Raw genomic sequence first — 17,011 nt, 5'->3', positions numbered from 1 at the left:
AAAATACAGAGGGTGGTGTGTGGAGGGGAGATGGGGTTTGTTGTATGGGGGGAACACCATGGTGTGTGAACTGGGGCTTGCGTCTTGGTAGTGAAACGGCTTAGCAGCCCTCTATATCTCACACCTGTCTTCCTTGCAAGATCTTGGGCCGTGAGTAGGATAGCTATACTGGAGGGCTACTCCTTGCAGTCTGACCCGGGGAGGAAGAAGGGCAGGCTGGACACTGCTAGCCTTCTGGGGAACAAGGCCTACCCTGGAGTCCTGTTTTGGGGACCCTGCTCTGTCCACACTGAGCGCTGTTGGGGGTGGAACGTGCTTGGGTTCCTGACAGCCACATCAGGGCCAGGCCTCAATGCCATGTACATGCTTGCTGTCCTCAGTGGAAGGGAGGGACCACTAATGGGATAAAGAGATGTCAGCCCTGTGTTGGGTAGCAACTGGCACCGCCCAGCTGAGCGAAGGGAGAGTTTTCATGCCTTCGTTTTCCCCCAGGGACTTCTGGTTAGCACTTTCTGGGCCTCAGAGCTGACACTCTTGTGTGTACATATCTAGATTTCTGCACATTGAAATCACGTATTAGGATTTCCTAAGAGGGAAGACCCTGGGTTTCCTGCCTGTTTCTCTTACTTAAACGATGTAAGGATTGCACCTCCACTTGTCACTAAAACCACTTGCCCTATGTCACACTTAGCATTCTTTTCCTCTCCTTTCTGAAAAATAAAGTGTGAGAAGAGGCAAGACGTTGGTACTATGTTAATTTTTCCAACTTACAATTTACGATTTGTGGTGAGTAAACACCTGTTTAAGGCCACCCTGTGGAGCCTTGATCATCTCAGGAATTTTCTATTTGAAAATACATTGAAGACTTTGATGTATGTAGTGAAGCCATTCCAAAGAAAAGATTCTCTGTAAGCAATTTACCCTGGCCCCTCTGAATAGTACCTTGTCAGCGAGCAAGACATGGGAAGGAGTGAGGAGAATTCCCGGCTTAGGTTAGTCGACTGTGTCAAGCCTGGAGGTGAATGTGTTAGGCTTTGAGGACCATACCATCTATCACAGATGCTCAGCCCTGCCATTGCAGTCAGAAAACAACCAAACATGTTACATCAGAGCCAGGTCACATACCAGTCAAAATGTATTTGTAAAAATACATGTGTTGGGGGAGGTGTGGCATAGCAAGCTGATTCTCTGCCCCATGGCGCCAACATCTGAAATGAGTGCCAGTTCGTGTCCAGGCTGCTCTACTTCCAATTCAGCTCCCTGCTTACGAACTGGGAAGCAGAGGAGGATGGCCCAAGTCCATGGAACCATGCACCCATATGGAAGACCTGGAAGAGGCTCCTGGCTCCTGGCTTTGAATAGGTTCAGTTCTGGCTGTTGTGACCACTTGGGGAGTGAACCAGTGATGGAAGACCTCAACACCCCTTTTCTCTCTGTAAACATCAACCTTTCAAATAAAAAATAAATTTAAAAAATGGGGGGTAGATGTTTGGCTTACAGTTAATACCCTGGATTAGATGCCTGTGCCCTGAATTGGAGTGCAGGTGTCTAATTGGAGTTCAAGTCCCACCTTCCACTCCTGCCTCCAGCACCAATGGTTCAAGGAATTGGTTTCCTGCCTTCCACATGCCACACCTGCTCGAGCCTGTGGCTTCTGCCTACAACTTTGACCCAGCCCTGGCAGGCCACAGGCAAATGTGGGTGTGAACCAGCAGAGTGTAACTCGGTCTCTCTGCTTTTCAATAAAATAGAGAAAAACTCAAAAGAGTTGCTTGGTTCAGGTTACAGAGTTTGCGTGTTCTGCAAGAATAGAGACTAAATAGTCATGGAAACCAAGTACAGATTTGAGGATGCACACCAGATCCTGGCTCGGAAAGGGGCTACGAAAAATATTTTTGGAATGACAGAGGGAATATGAACACAAGTGTAATCCCACATGGTTCACTCCCCCAAGTGGCCGCAATAGCCAGAGCTGAGCAAATCTGAAGCCAGGAGCCAAGACCCTCCTCTGGATCTCCCACATGGGTACGGGGTCCCAAAGCTTTGGGTCATATTCTACTGCTTTCACAGGCCACAAGCAGGGAGCTGGAATGGAAGTGGAGCAGTTGGGGTACAAACTGGCACCCATATAAGATGCAAGGCAACGACTTTAGTCACTAGACTATTGTGCGGAGCCCAGCTGCTCCACTTTTGATCCTGCTCCTTGCTAATACAGCTGAGAGGGCAACAGGATGGCCCAAGTGCATGGTCTCCTGGCACCCATGTAGGAGACTTGGAAGAAGCACCTGGCTTCAGGTGGCCGAACCCTAGTTATTGCGGCCACTGGATGAATGAACCAGCAAATGGAAGAACCTCTCTTTTTCTATATCTCAGCCTTTCAAAAAATAAGTGTTTTTTAAAAATAAAGCATGGGGCCCAGCGCGATAGCGTAGTGGTTAAGGTCCTCGCCTTGCATGCCTAGGATCCCATATGGGAGCCGGTTCTCACCCCGGCAGCTCCACTTCCCATCCAGCTCCCTGCTTGTGGCCTGGGGAAGCAGTGGAGGACAGCCCAAAGCCTTGGGACCCTGCAGCAGTGTGGGAGACCCAGAAGAAGCTCCTGGCTCCTGGGTTCGGATTGGCTCATCTCCAGCCATTGCGGCCGCTTGGGGAGTGACTCATCGGATGGAAGATCTTCCTCTCTGTCTCTCCTCCTCTCTGTATATCTGACTTTCCAATAAAAATAAATAAATCTTTAAAAAAATAAAGTATGAAGCACAGGAAGCCCTTTTGCACACAGCCTCATGATGCACACTTATGTGAGTCCCAAGATCAGAAGCAGCAGGGAGAGCCCGTCTCGTGGGTGTTACTACCAGGATGCCAGAAGGGCAGCACCTAAAGCAGAGAAGCAATTGGGAGTCGCTACAGAAATCACCTGGAGGTTCGTTCAAACACAGTGGCTGAGCCTCACCCCAGGGTTCTAATGCACGCAGTGTCCGGGGGTCAAGTTCTGAGTTGGCTGGTGATCCTGTTACTGCTGGTTGTTGGACCCAGGTTTGAGGATTGGGCTGGAGAGCAGCTCTTCCCATCTGCTACCCACAGAGGGCAGCAGAGAGCAGCAACCACGGAGCTTGGTCCAAAATTCAATTTCAGTGGAACAGAAGAACTGAGAGCTGAAGTGGTGAATTAATTTGAATTATGTACTGCACATGATCCTGGCAACAAGATGTTCCACTTCCGTTGAGCCACAGACTATGACATGGGGGAAATAACCTAAAAGATGGAGGGTTGTCATGATGAAGTCTTGCTGAGAAGCAAAATTTCCCCCAAAAGCCTATGATGTGTAGATGATAAATCACTCTGGGAATTTCTTTTTTTTTTTTTTAGATTTATTCATTTTTTTAAAAGATTTTATTATTATTGGAAAGCCGGATATACAGAGAGGAGGAGAGACAGAGAGGAAGATCTTCAATCCGATGGTTCACTCCCCAAGTGAGCCGCAACAGGCCGGTACGCGCCAATCCGATGCCGGGAACCAGGAGCTTCTTCTGGGTCTCCCACGCGGGTGCAGGGTCCCAAAGCTTTGGGCCGTCCTTGACTGCTTTCCCAGGCCACAAGCAGGGAGCTGGATGGGAAGTGGAGCTGCTGGGATTAGAACCGGCGCCCATGTGGGATCCTGGGGCGTTCAAGGCGAAGACTTTAGCCGCTAGGCCACGCCGCTGGGCCCGATTTATTCATTTCTATTACAGCCAGATATACACAGAGGAGGAGAGACAGAGAGGAAGATCCTCCGTCCAATGATTCACTCTCCAAGTGAGCCGCAACGGGCCGATGCTGCGCCGATCCGAAGCCGGGAACCTGGAACCTCCTCCGGGTCTCCCACGCAGGTGCAGTGTCCCAATGCATTGGACCGTCCTCAACTGCTTTCCCAGGCCACAAGCAGGGAGCTGGATGGGAAGTGGAGCTGCCGGGATTAGAACCGGCGTCCATATGGGATCCCAGGGCTTTCAAGGCGAGGACTTTAGCCGCTGGGCCCGGGAATTTCTTTTTAGAACTTGTTGTAAATGAATTTTAAGCACTCGTGACTCGTTCATAAATGTGGGTGGCCTTTTGCTGAACCTTCAGTTTCACAGCTAAGAAGATGGAGCATTCAGTCCATTAAATACATCCAGAACACACAGTAAGAAATTAGTCTCCCAGGGACTGAAACTGACCCCTTTCTAATGGGGTCCGTGGCAGAGAACCGTCCCATAAGGGTTTTTCTTTTAAAGCATGTTCCCAGTGTATCTGAAATAGATACCCTGTCTATGCAAGGATCACCCCGGACTCTCGGTCAACTGCTCCTGATCACTCAGCCATTTACCAAGCACCAAGAAGTCCTCTGCTCTGGTCTAAAAGCACAGTGTGACAAAACAGATGGGGACCGTGCTTTTGTGGAGCTTGAATTCCAACACATTGCCCCGTGTCACTGCCCGTGTTCACTGTCATGATGGTGCCAACCCCTGACCCAGAGGCCAGCACGGCAAGCCTCCGTGGAGTCCACAAGGGTGACTCCTCATCTACTTAAACACGAACAGCCATTCCTTTTAAAATGATTTGTGTATTTGAGAGACAGAAACCTCTGATCCACTGGTTCACTCTCCAAAGGCCTGCAGCCACTGGGCTTGGGCCAGGCAGAAGTTAAGGACCAGAAACTCCGTCCCAGCTTCCTGTGTGGGTGACTGGGATTCCAGCCTTTGGCTGCCACCTGCTGCGTCTCAGGTGTTCATCAGCAGGAAGCTGGGGTGGAGAGCAGAGCGGGAGGCCGAGTCCAGGCCCCTGGGGCAGAATGTAGTCTTCTAGGTGGCACCTCAACCACCAGACCCAACACTGCCCCCTGCTGTTCCTTTTGTCCTCAACATTCTGAAATGTAGGGCCCAGCGTAGTAGCCTAGTGGGTAAGGGGAGAGGAGTGAATCCCAGGTCTTCAGTGACCACTACATGCAGGCTGTGTATGAACAGAACCTGCTACCCCAGACTCAGGAGAGGGATACGCCCCTGGGTCTGCGGCTATGGAGGCGACAAACGCCTGCTGGGGTCAGAGCTACTGCCTGTGATGCTGATTTGAGTCCTGGCTGCTCCGCTTCTAACCCAGCTCTCCACTAACCTGTCTAGTAAAGCAGCAGAGAGCAGTCTAATTCTTTAGCCCCCGCACCCACATGGGAGACCCGAAAGAGGCTCCTGGCTCCTAGCTTTGGACCAGCGCAACTCTGGTAGTTGCAGCCACTTGGGAAGTGAGCCAGAGGATGAAAGATCCCTCTCTCTGTGTAACTAATTGAAATTAATTAATTTAAATATTTAAAAAATTTATTTTTGCCTGAAAGTCAGATTTTACAGAAAGAGGAAGAGAGACATAGAGAAGTGATCTTCCACATTCGGGTTCACTCTCCCAAATGGCCTCAATGACCAAAGCTGAGCTAATGTGAAGCTGAGAGCCAGGAGCTTCTTCCTGATCTCCCACGTGGGTGCAGAGGTCCAAGGCTTTGAGCCATCCTCCACTGCTTTTCCAGATCATAAACAGAGTTGGAGTGGAAGTGAAGTAGCCAGCTGGGAACTGACAGCCACAGGGAATCCAGCACCACAGGTGGAGGATTAGTTTGCACCACACCAGCCCCTAAATGAATACATTTTTAAAAGAGCCTACCTGGATGGTAGGCCTAAGCAATCCCATGGGACCACGTGGGCGTTCAGAGACCGAGCTTCCAAGTAGCATGGCTGGAGGCTGCCCCATCCTGCAGATAGGACCTGCATGCCAGTCCCATAGGCCCGCTGCCGAAACAGGGGCGACACCGCTGCCTGGACCAGCAGCTCTTGGACGCCCTCCAGCGGCCGCTTCCCGAAGAAACCCACCTGCAGCCATCCCCACACAAAGGAACTTGCTGGCAGCAGGTAAGGAGACCACAGGGAGTCAGTCCTTTCCAACGCCCACTTCTGGGAGCTGGAGTCGCAAACCAAACCCAGTCCTCGCCTTGAAAGCGCCGGGATCCCATATGGGCGCCGGTTCTAATCCCAGCAGCTCCACTTCCCATCCAGCTCCCTGCTTGTGCCTGGGAAAGCAGACGAGGACGGCCCAAAGCTTTGGGACCCTGCACCCACGTGGGAGACCCGGAAGAGGTTCCAGGTTCCCGGCTTCAGATCGGCACAGCACCGGCCGTTGCGGATCACTTGAGGAATGAATCATCGGACGGAAGATCTTCCTCTCTGTCTCTCCTCCTCTGTGTATCTGACTTTGTAATGAAAATGAATAAATCTTAAAAAAAAAAAAAAAAAAAAGAAAGAGAAAAAGAAGGTGCTTGGGATACCCACATCTCACTGGAGTGTCTGGGTTTGGTTTGCGACTCCAGCTCCCTGCTAGCGCACATCCTGGGAGGCAGTGATGACAACTCAGGTTGGGTCCTGACATCCATGCGGGATACTGGAACTGAGGTTGCAACTCCCAGCCTTGCTCTGCCACAGCCTCAGCCGATGTGGGCACTTGGAGGAAACCAGCAGTTAGGAGATGTCTGGCTTTCTGCCTTTCAGAATTTTTTTCCTTCCAGAAGTGGTCTCTCACTTCTCAAATTCCCACCCAGTTATCTACATTCTGTCGTCCCGGGTTGAGCCAGTGTGTGCTCACCGTGCAATGCTAAATGGACGTTTCTCGTCAGTGAGTGGCAAGCCTTATAAACCAGCCTTACGCTGCACCTGATTGTTTCTGTCAAGGCAATTCCTCAGTTGCAAATGTGGGTTCAGGATGGTGGGGGTGTGGTGGGGGACAGGGCTGGGAACATGGCACCCACGGTAGAAGCAACCAGAAGGATCTGGAAGGCAGAGGAAACCTATCTTTTGTTTAAAAGGACCTTGAAGCAGCAGGAACCAGTGTGCGGGGTGGTTCACACAGGTGCGTCCTGACGCCATGGTCATCAACAGAGCACCTTCTGTTGTAGGAGCTGAAAACAAACGGACACGACTGCCCTCGCGAAGGTTACATTTAGAGAACGGAACGCGCCGAGCGGTGCAGGACACTGCCAGGTCACCGTGCGCTCCTGAGCCCCAAGGAACAGAGCAGGAGCAATTGCGCCTCGCGGGCCCCGCCCACACGGTGACGTGCAATCCCCCGGCCGCGCCTTGAAGCCCCGCCCCGTGACGTCGCGTGGACGCGCGGCGGCCATGGTCCCGGGCTGCCGAGTGGCGCGGCTGCTCGGGCGGCTCGTGGGGCACGGGGCGCTGGGACTCCGGGCCGAACGCCGGCTGGGGCTGCCGGCGGCGGGGCGGCTGCCTCCGGCTCCGGCGCTCGGCCGGGTCTGGCCGCCCGTGGGCCTGGGGCGCGGCCTGCACGGTGGCCCCCGGCTGGAGGAGGGCACGGCCGACGAGGGCCGCCCGGCAGGTACGGGCTGTGGAGGAGAACCGGGGAGGTGGGCGCCTGGGGTCTCAGGCCGCTGGGAGGTCCCCGCACCTCGCCCTTGGGGGTCCCGGGGTCTCGGGGGTTCCCCCTTGGGGGATGGAGCCCAGGTAGCTCCTCTGGGGAGCGCACATCCCTGGGAAGCAGTCTTAGGGAGCGTACTCAGGGAGAGAGGGCGTTCAAGGTGAGAATCACTTAACGAAGCTGGGCTGGGGTGGTGCCAGGTTCCCCTGAAGTCGGCCACCGCCAATGGAGCCCTCGAAGCTTATGACTGAGACGCGGTTGGATACGGCCCCCCACTGGGTGCCACCGTGTTCTTTCATTTATTGTTGTTGGGGAACGTGGCCAATGTCACTGGCCGTGTCCAGCGCCAGTGAGTCCCCGCAGGTGTTTGGGAACGGTGCAGGGTGAGCAGCATTCCCGCGGGGCAGGTGCGGCTGTGCTGGCTGAGGGGCGGGTTCTCCCTGCTGTGCGCCTGCCGGCCTGGCTGCCTGACACCACTGTGTGCGCATTTCAGACCGTGCTACTCCCAGGTTTGACATCGACACGCTGGTTTCGCTTCTGAGGGAGGAAAACGCCAGAGACATCTGTGTGATCAGGATCCCTCCGGAAATGAAATACGCAGACTATTTTGTGATTGGCAGCGGCACCTCCACGCGGCACCTGCACGCCATGGCCCACTACCTCGTGAAGATGGTAAGACTCGGGCGTCCTGCGCGTTTCCCCTTGCATCATGAGCGGGGTGGCACAGTGGCAGTTTGCCCCGCAGGAGCCTGTGGGTTGCAGAAGAAAGCCAGCAGTCCATCACTTGCATAAATTTTGTATGTTTTTATGAAAAGCATGAGGCTCAATAGCCAGCCCTTGAAAGGCAGAGTTAGGGAGAGACAGATCTTCCCTCTGCTGGTTCACTCCCCAAGTGGCCACAGCTGGGCTGGCCTGGAGCTTGGAACTTCCTCTGGTAGTGCAGGAGCCCAGGTGCTTGGGCCATCCTCTGCTGCCCTTCCAGGCACAGCAGCAGGGATCAGAAGTGGAGCAGTGGGGACGCCAACTGGCCCATGAGATTTCAGCTTTGCAGGCGGCAGCCTAACCCACAGTGCTGGCCCCCACTGATTTGTGTCTGTTGTGGCCACAAAATATGTCCAGAGTAACTGGCAGGCGAGCAGACAGTCTATCCAGAGCAGCACCGTCTGATGTGGTAGCCACCCACCCACCACGTGTGGCTTTTTAATTATAGTCACAGTGGGGCATGAGCCAGCAGACTGTAGTCTAATTCATCTGATCAAGTACATAGACAGACGTTGTTGGGGATGGACAGACCCTGGCCGTGGAGCCTGCTATGGAGTTTTTTTTTTTTTTTTAAAGATTTATTTATTTTTATTACAAAGTCAGATATACACAGAGGAGCAGAGACAGAGAGGAAGATCTTCCGTCCGATGATTCACTCCCCAAGTGAGCCGCAACGGCCGGTGCTGTGCCGATCCGAAGCCGGGAACCAGGAACCTCTTCCAGGTCTCCCACACGGGTGCAGGGTCCCAAGGCTTTGGGCCGTCCTCAACTGCTTTCCCAGGCCACAAGCAGGGAGCTGGATGGGAAGTGGAGCTGCCGGGATTAGAACTGGTGCCCATATGAGTTCCCAGGGCGTTCAAGGTGAGGACTTTAGCCGCTAGGCCATGCCGCCGGGCACCTGCTATGGAGTTTTTTAAGATTTTTAAATTTATTTTTATTGCAAAATCATATATACAGAGAGGAGAGACAGAGAGGAAGATCTTCCATCCAATGAGTCACTCCCCAAGTGGCTGCAACAGCTGGTGCTGCACCAATCCTAAGCCAGGAGCTTCCTCCAGGTCTCCCATGCAGGTGCAGGTCCCAAGGCTTTGACCGCCCTCGACTGCTTTCCCAGGCAAGGAGCGGGGAGCTGGATGGGAAGCAGGGCTGCAGGGACTAGAACTGGCGCCCGTATGGGATCCTGGCATGTGTGAGGTGAGGACTTCAGTAGCTAGGCCACCGCGCCAGGCCCCGCCGGCTGTTACTAATGCGAACAGGTGCACTGATTGAGGTCCTAGGAAAGAGTTTGCTGTGTTCTGCTGGTGTGGTGTGTGATGGTGACTGGTGCTTCCTGTGACCAGAGACCACGCCCCCTGTGTAAGGAGCTGCAGCTGAACCTGCTCAGCTGGGATGTGGCTGAGGGCTTCTGTGTCAGGTAACTCTTCAGGGCCATAGTGGTCTTTTACTGGAGGCGTTGCTTTTCCTGTCAGGCTAAGGTTAGTCTCACAGAATAACTTAGAAGTATTGCCTCGCTTTTGTTTTTGGAAATTGACAAGCAAAGGTAGTGTTTAAATATTTGGTGGAATTGACCCACAAAGCCACCTAATGGTGCAGGACTTTTTGTTGTTGTTAAGTTGAATAGATTGATGCAGTCACTTCACTAGCTCTAGGCCTGTTTGGACTTTATCATATGTATAGTGTTTTTAGCATTTGCCTATTTCCTCTCAATTATCCAATTTATTGACATCTTCCATAGTATGTTTATAAATTTTTATTTTACGAAAGTCAGTAATGTCTTACCCTTTTAAGATTTATCATTTGGGCCCGGCGGCGTGGCCTTGCAGCTGAAGTCCTTGCCTTGAACGCCCCGGGATCCCATATGGGCACCGGTTCTAATCCCGGCAACTTCATCCAGCTCCCTGCTTGTGGCCTGGGAAAGTGGTCAAGGACGGCCCAATGCTTTGGGAACCAGCACCCACGTGGGAGACCTGGAAGAGGTTCCTGGCTCCTGGCTCCACAGCACCGGCCGTTGCGGCTCACTTGGGGAGTGAATCATCGGACTGAAGATCATCTTCTCTCTTTCTTCCTCTCTGTATCTGACTTTGTAATAAAAATAAATCTTAAAAAAAATTTATCATTTATTACTAAAAAGGCAGATCAGTTTTATGAAGAGGACAGATCTTGCATCCACTGGTACACTCCCCAAATGGCCACAGCTGAAGCAATACGAAGCCAGGAGCCAGAAAATCTTCCAGGTCTCCCAGGTGGGTGCAGGGTCCCAAGGCTTTGGGCCGTCCTCCACTGCTTTCCCAGGCCACAAGCAGGGAGCTGGATGGGAAGTAGAGCAGCTGGGACACCAATCAGCACCCATATGGGATCCTAGCACTTTGCAAGGTGAGGATTTAGCTATTGAGCCATGGCAGCAAGCCCTCATGCCTCTTTTTGAAAACACACACACACCAGTCTTTTGTTATTTCCTTCCTTCAGCCAGTTTTGAGTTTAATATTTATTACCTTTACAGTGTTGGGGCCTTTATTTTAAATGTAAGCACTTACACCTGTACATTTCTCTTAGCACAGCTTCTGCTGTATCCTGTTAAGTTTTTATAATGATTAAATAAATCTAAAATCTTTCACTGGAAGGGTAAGTTTAGAGAGGACAGATTTCCCATATGATGGTTCACTCCCCAAATAGCCATAACAGTTGGAGCTGAGCTGATCCAAGGCCAAGGAGCTTCCTCGAGGTCCCCGCGGGTGCAGGGCCCGAGAACTTGAACCATCCTCTGCTTTCCCAGGCCACAGGCAGGGAGTTTGTCTCTAAATATTTTGTTTCCTTGTGTGATCTGAGTGTGCTTATCTAATTTCCAAAATATTTTTATATAATTTCCAGTATTAACTTGTGTTGATTTCTAGTTTTATTTTAATGTCATCAGAAAACATGCATTTAATTAAGTCTTTTGTGGTGTATTGTCCTAGAGAAGGTTCCACATGCACTTGAGAAAAATGTGTATTTTTTTTTTAAGATTTATTTATTTTATTACAAAGTCAGATATACAGAGAGGAGGAGAGACAGAGAGAAAGATCTTCCGTCCAATGATTCACTCCCCAAGTGAGCACAACGCCGTGCTGCGCCGATCCAAAGCTGAGAACCAGGAACCTCTTCCGGGTCTCCCACGCTGCTGCAGGGTCCCAATGCATTGGGCCGTCCTCGACTGCTTTCCTAGGCCACAAGCAGGGAGCTGGATGGGAAGTGGAGCTGCTGGGATTAGAACCGGCGCCCATATGGGATCCCGGGGCATTCAAGGTGAGGACTTTAGCCACTAGGCCACGCCGCCGGGCCCAGAAAAAATGTGTATTGTTGACTGCAATGTTCGATCAAGGTCTGCTGAATATCTGGCCTAAGGGTCGTTGTTCTGTCCAGCCCTGGGTGCATATGTGACTTATCTAGCAAGTTGTTCCTTTGATCCTAATGTCTTGGCCTTACAGTTTGTTTTGTCTTGCCTGATATTAGTGTATGTTGGTTTTCACGGATGTTGTGAACAGACATGGGATGATGAAGGCCTTTCTATTGCTGTGAAGCTAGATAGACTAAAAACAGTACTGACAAGACCTGGCTTAAAGCAGGAAGGAGATGGCTGCAGTCTGTGAGAGCGAGGTAAGCACAAGTACTCCTTCTTAGAAGTATTTGAGTAAAGGCGCAGCGCAGTAGCCTAGTGGCTAAAGTCCTCACTTTGCATGCACCAGGATCCCGTATGGATGCTAGTTCTAACCCTGGCTGCTCCACTTACCTGCCAGCTCCCTGCGTGTGGCCTGGGAAGGCAGTAGGTGGCCAAAGCCTTGGGACCCTGCATCCACATAGAGAACCTGGAAGAACTCCTGGCTTTGGATCGGCTCAGCTGCTGCCATTATGGCCACTTGGGGAACAAACCAGCAGATAGGTGGTCTTTCCAATGAAAAAAATTGCACACAAAAAAGTATTTGAGGGCCCGGCGGCGTGGCCTAGCGGCTAAAGTCCTCGCCTTGAACGCCCCGGGATCCGATATGGGCACCAGTTCTAATCCCGGCAGCTCCACTTCCCATCCAGCTCCCTGCTTGTGGCCTGGGGAAGCAGTCGAGGACGGCCCAAAGCATTGGGACACTGCACCCGCGTGGGAGACCTGGAAGAGGTTCCTGGTCCCCGCATCGGATCGGCACAGCACCGGCCCGTTGCGGCTCACTTGGGGAGTGAAACATCGGATGGAAGATCTTCCTCTCTGTCTCTCCTCCTGTCTGTATATCCGGCTTTCCAATAACAATAAAATCTTTTTTTTTTTTTAAAGTATTTGAGTAAGAGGAGTTGATAGAAAAGTATGAGGAGAAAATTGAGGGGGGACATGGTATCCCTGTTAGCAGTCACAGCCCAGGGTATTGCTGTACAGAATCTTCTCGCATTTGGACCAGAAAAAGGCTGCTAAAACCTCAAGAGCAGAGATCCCGCCATACCCTCTTCCTTTAACATATCTTTCTTTGTTTTTTCAGTACAAATACCTGAAATGCCAAAGTGAGCCCCATGTTAAAATCGAAGGGAAAGACACGGATGACTGGCTCTGTGTGGATTTTGGTAAGTTAGTACAGCAATATTTTATTGATAAATATTATTGTCAGTTGTACAGATTATGTGCATTTAAAATCATTGAAATTTGTTTAAAAATACTACAGGTAATGTACTCCTGGGTAAGACATAATTTACATATGTATACATAAACTACTGCCTACGCATCTATGCGGCTAGTTAGACGGCTGCCGCGTTTGTCCTTGGCCATATTAGATCATGGTAAGTCACTCCAGGCTCAGGAAGGACAGAGGCAGAAAGCTGGGATTATGAAATGGAAGAACAGGCTTGGCTAGTAAGGTGTGCTTAGTGCAAAGCATCTCCCAAGGGGAAAACCTCTAACCATAGAGCAGCAATCGAGGGTCCCAGATTTCATCCCACTTGCAGGCTGTCAGGTTCTGCTGACACAGAGCAGTTACTGCTCATAGCAGTAGCCAGCTCCATCAACTCTGCATGGGTCTGAGCCAGGACACCTGCCTACAGTCACCTGTAACTTCAGGACACCTGAACTCTGAGCTTAGCCTCTAACTGGAAGGAAGCAGGCCTGCAAGGGACACTTTGCTGCTTTGTAGGATGTCTGGGTGTACCGTCCCCCAACCCCAACTGTGACAGTCAAAATGGCTCCTAGCCCCAGTTTACACTGTTGTGCACTGAGAGCCACAGCTGTACACAAAGCTGCTCTCAGCTCCGACAGTGTCTTTCTGCGGGTCCATGCACTGAGCAGATGCCCTGGAAACTGCAGTGAGTCCAGATGCGAGGCAGTCAGTCAGTGCTTTGTTGGCAAACGTAACTTAGTCCTCGGATTCAGGGGAATGACCGTCTGTTACCTACCGCCATCGTACACCTCCTGCGTGGTGGGTACCCCAGAAGGACATTTCGCTGCTGTGGCTTCTCGGGGCGAGGCGATCATCACTGCTCTCATTACAACAAGGGTAGGAAGTGACAAGGTGGAACCGAACTGTTTCCTCATTGTGACTCTTCTCTGTACTGACAGGCAGTATGGTGATTCACTTGATGCTTCCAGAAACCAGAGAAACCTATGAACTAGAGAAGCTATGGACACTGCGCTCCTACGATGACCAGTTAGCTCAGATAGCCCCAGAAAGCATACCCGAAGACTTCATTCTTGGAATAGAAGAGAACACTTTATCCCTCACTCCCATGGAGTTGAAAGGTGAATAAAGTCATGAACTATTCAAGTCCTTTTAGATTTGGTCAAGTCATTTTTGCCTCCCCCCACCCACCCCTGGGTGACTGGCAGGTGGGGAGACTGTAGGTAAGAGAATAGTTAACTAAGCACTAGTACATTCCCACCAGAACAGTTAGCCCTGGCAGCCCAGCATCCTGTCCTGGAGTTAGCCCTGGTCTCTGCTTAGACCTTACTAATCTTGCTTACATGTAAATTTACAACACAGAAGGCACAGGTATTTTTTTTTTTTTTTAGATTTACTTATTTGTATTGCAAAGTCAGATATACAGAGAGGCAGAGACAGAGAAGAAGATCTTCTGTCTGATGATTCACTCCCCAAGTGATTGCAGTGGCTGGAACTGAGCCAATCAGAAGCCAGGAGCCAGGAACTTCCTCCAGGTCCCCCATGTGGGTGCGGGGTCACAAGGCTTTGGGCCATCCCTGGCTGCTTTCCCAGGCCACAAGCAGGGAGCTGGATGGGAAGTGGAGCGGCCGGGACATGAACCGGCGCCTATATGGGATCATGGGATCCTGGCACGTTCAAGGCGAGGACTTTAGCCACTAAGCCACCGCGCTAGGCCCGGCACAGGCATTTTAAAAACATGCCCATTGGGCTCACTGCAATGGTTCAACCGACTAATCCTCTCCCTTCAAGCATTGGAATCCCATATGACCGCTGATTTGTGTCCTCCCAGCTACTTCACTTCCCATCCAGCTCCCTGCTTGTGGCCTGGGAGGGCAGTGGAGGATGGCCTTGGGACTCTGCACCTGCGTGGGAGACCTGGAAGAAGCTCCTGGCTTTGGATTGGCTCAGCTCCAGCCATTGAAAGACCTTTCTGTCACTCTTCCTCTCTGTAAATCTGCCTTTCCAATACAAATTAAGACCTAAAAAATAAATAAATAACAGCTTATCAGTACCCTACTGATCCAATTTTTTCTTTTGAGGTGATAACCAGCAATAAGTAACAGGCTATTTTAGCAGGAGACTTCTTAACCTTCTAGGACAAAGTATTAGGGAAAATAACTAAATTTGTATTAATTTACCCTGAATTGCAAAAAAAAAAAAAGACACAACAAAACAACACCTTGAGTAGGCATCAGTGACTATTCAGAGGTTGAAGTGGTGTAATGAAAAGTTTACCAGATTCAGAACTTTCCACATGTATAATCACCAAACATAACACACACTACCAGCAGGCTGTACCTAAGGATGAAGAACTTTATTTTGCATCAAGGATCTGGAAAATGAAGCTGCATTTGGGGCACATTTTGAGAAATGATCCATGTACAAAATTCAATCACAGAATTACTTCTTGGCTATTTCCACATCCTGCAAATCACCAACGCTTACGTGAAAGTAAGAGAATTTGCCACACTAACAGGCTAGAAGTGAAATATGGCAGAATTTAAACCAGCACCGATCTGTATTTTTTTAAATCAAATACTGAAGAAAAGCTCTAGCCTTGAACGTCTCATTTAAAATTCAACCAGGAAGCCAGTCTATGATTTTTTAAGCAATTTTCATTCATTATATGAAAAATTATGAATGCAAGGTAAATTCAGTGACAAAAAAAGGGCACTTTTGGGCTAATACTACAAAATAAACTGGTTTTTTGCAGATATTTAGGAAAACATTTCACATAATTTTCCAAGTGTCTAACTGATACGTTGATCTTCAGAAAATAGTCTGTTAGAAATTCATCTCGAGTATGAACGAGGCAAATGATTTCTAAAGCATTCCATATGCCCATCAGACCAGTCTAGCATGGCTGTGATCACCTCAGGAACAAGAGCAAAACAATTCTGAGAGCAGTGTGGCCCTGGGGCACACCCACACCCACCTCGGGCTTGGCCATCACAATTCTGAGAGCAGTGTGGCCCTGGGGCACACCCACACCCACCTCGGGCTTGGCCATCACAATTCTGAGAGCAGTGTGGCCCTGGGGCACACCCACACCCACACCCACGTCGGGCTTGGCCATCAAGTTAAGGAATGGGCAGATAAGTTCACTCTCAAAGAACCGATGTTTTCACAGTCATTCAAATTACATTCCAAAATCTGTTTTCTTACATTCTCTACCATTTGACTTATTTTCAAATAACTTGCAGAGTATACAGAAATCCTGCTACATTTTATGTAATATTTAGGTGGACTGTCATTTTATAAATCGTAGCTTGAAAATCTCCAAAGTAGCTTAGTGAGGCTTGCCACAGTGCCAGTGCCCATGGGGCAGCTGTAATCTTTTGCTTCCTGTAACCACTGTCCCACCAGTCTGACTACTCCCTTGGTCTTCACCCAGCAGTTACTTTGCAGTCTGCTCGGGTGGAGACCAGCTGGTCCGAAGTGCACTGGGTAAACTAAGCATCCTTTCAGGACGTGCTGAGCCTTTCCTGCCAGTCAGCGGAAGGTCCTGCTTCCCTTCCCCGGCCCCGTGAAGGCCCGCACGGTGAAGAGCACAAAGCGTGCATGCGTTCAGTCATGTCGCTAACCAACCCTCAGGTCTCCTCAAGCCACCCCAAAGCCACCTGCCGCCACCTCATGAGTGCCACCCACAAACCCTCCCAGCTCTAAGTGAAAGAAGAAACGTGTTGCTGCTCCCCAGATACAGGCACTGCTCCCCATCTTTGAACACGTACTGGATTTTCCAACTAATAACTGTCCAAAGCCTCAAAAAACAAAAACCTAAGATTAATTATCCAGCTTTACTGTCATCAGCAAGAAGTCAGTCTTTTTCTCAGTTATTTTCCTGTTAGCTGTTAAGTTTATTTCATAAAAAAATGATCGGACTTGTATCCTTCTGAAGTATATAAAATTTTCAGGAAAAAAAAAAAAACGCTTTTGCTTTTTTGCTTTTCTTGTATTACTGGATACCTGAGGTAGTTGAGTAAAAAAATGCACATTTAATGCCCCTGCCAACACCATTCAGCACTTCCCTTATGTTACTCATGTTAGTGTCAGATAAAAATAAAACCGAGAACAATTCTTTCGATGCTAATGGCTTAACCTTTTAGTTTCTGTGATTATTCCGATTCAATTTTAGCAGTTGGATTTAGGAGCAATCTATTTTTA

General features: G+C 50.1%; 1 protein-coding gene across 1 annotated transcript; it reads left to right on the top strand.

Moving 5' to 3' along the window:
* Nucleotides 1-7,156: 7,156 nt before the first annotated feature.
* MALSU1 (mitochondrial assembly of ribosomal large subunit 1) lies at nt 7,157-16,392 on the top strand. The gene is made up of 5 exons (XM_004582559.3): nt 7,157-7,382; nt 7,915-8,093; nt 12,680-12,761; nt 13,747-13,926; nt 16,316-16,392. The coding sequence occupies exons 1-5, from the start codon at nt 7,166-7,168 to the stop codon at nt 16,375-16,377; spliced, it is 720 nt and encodes a 239-aa protein (XP_004582616.2). The 5' UTR covers nt 7,157-7,165; the 3' UTR covers nt 16,378-16,392.
* Nucleotides 16,393-17,011: the final 619 nt, after the last annotated feature.

This window comes from Ochotona princeps, chromosome 20 (genome assembly GCF_030435755.1).
Source record: "Ochotona princeps isolate mOchPri1 chromosome 20, mOchPri1.hap1, whole genome shotgun sequence".
Classification (NCBI taxonomy): Eukaryota; Metazoa; Chordata; class Mammalia; order Lagomorpha; family Ochotonidae; genus Ochotona; species Ochotona princeps.
The sequence above is the reverse complement of the archived record's forward strand: the minus strand, read 5'-3'. Positions and strand labels throughout refer to the sequence as shown.

Bases quoted from the DNA above. Each gene is read 5' to 3' on its own strand.
- MALSU1 (XM_004582559.3), top strand. From the start codon at position 7,166: ATGGTCCCGGGCTGCCGAGTGGCGCGGCTGCTCGGGCGGCTCGTGGGG. The intron at 12,762-13,746 runs GTAAGTTAGTAC...CTGTACTGACAG, and splicing joins CTGGCTCTGTGTGGATTTTG to GCAGTATGGTGATTCACTTG. The intron at 13,927-16,315 runs GTGAATAAAGTC...GCATCCTTTCAG, and splicing joins CACTCCCATGGAGTTGAAAG to GACGTGCTGAGCCTTTCCTG.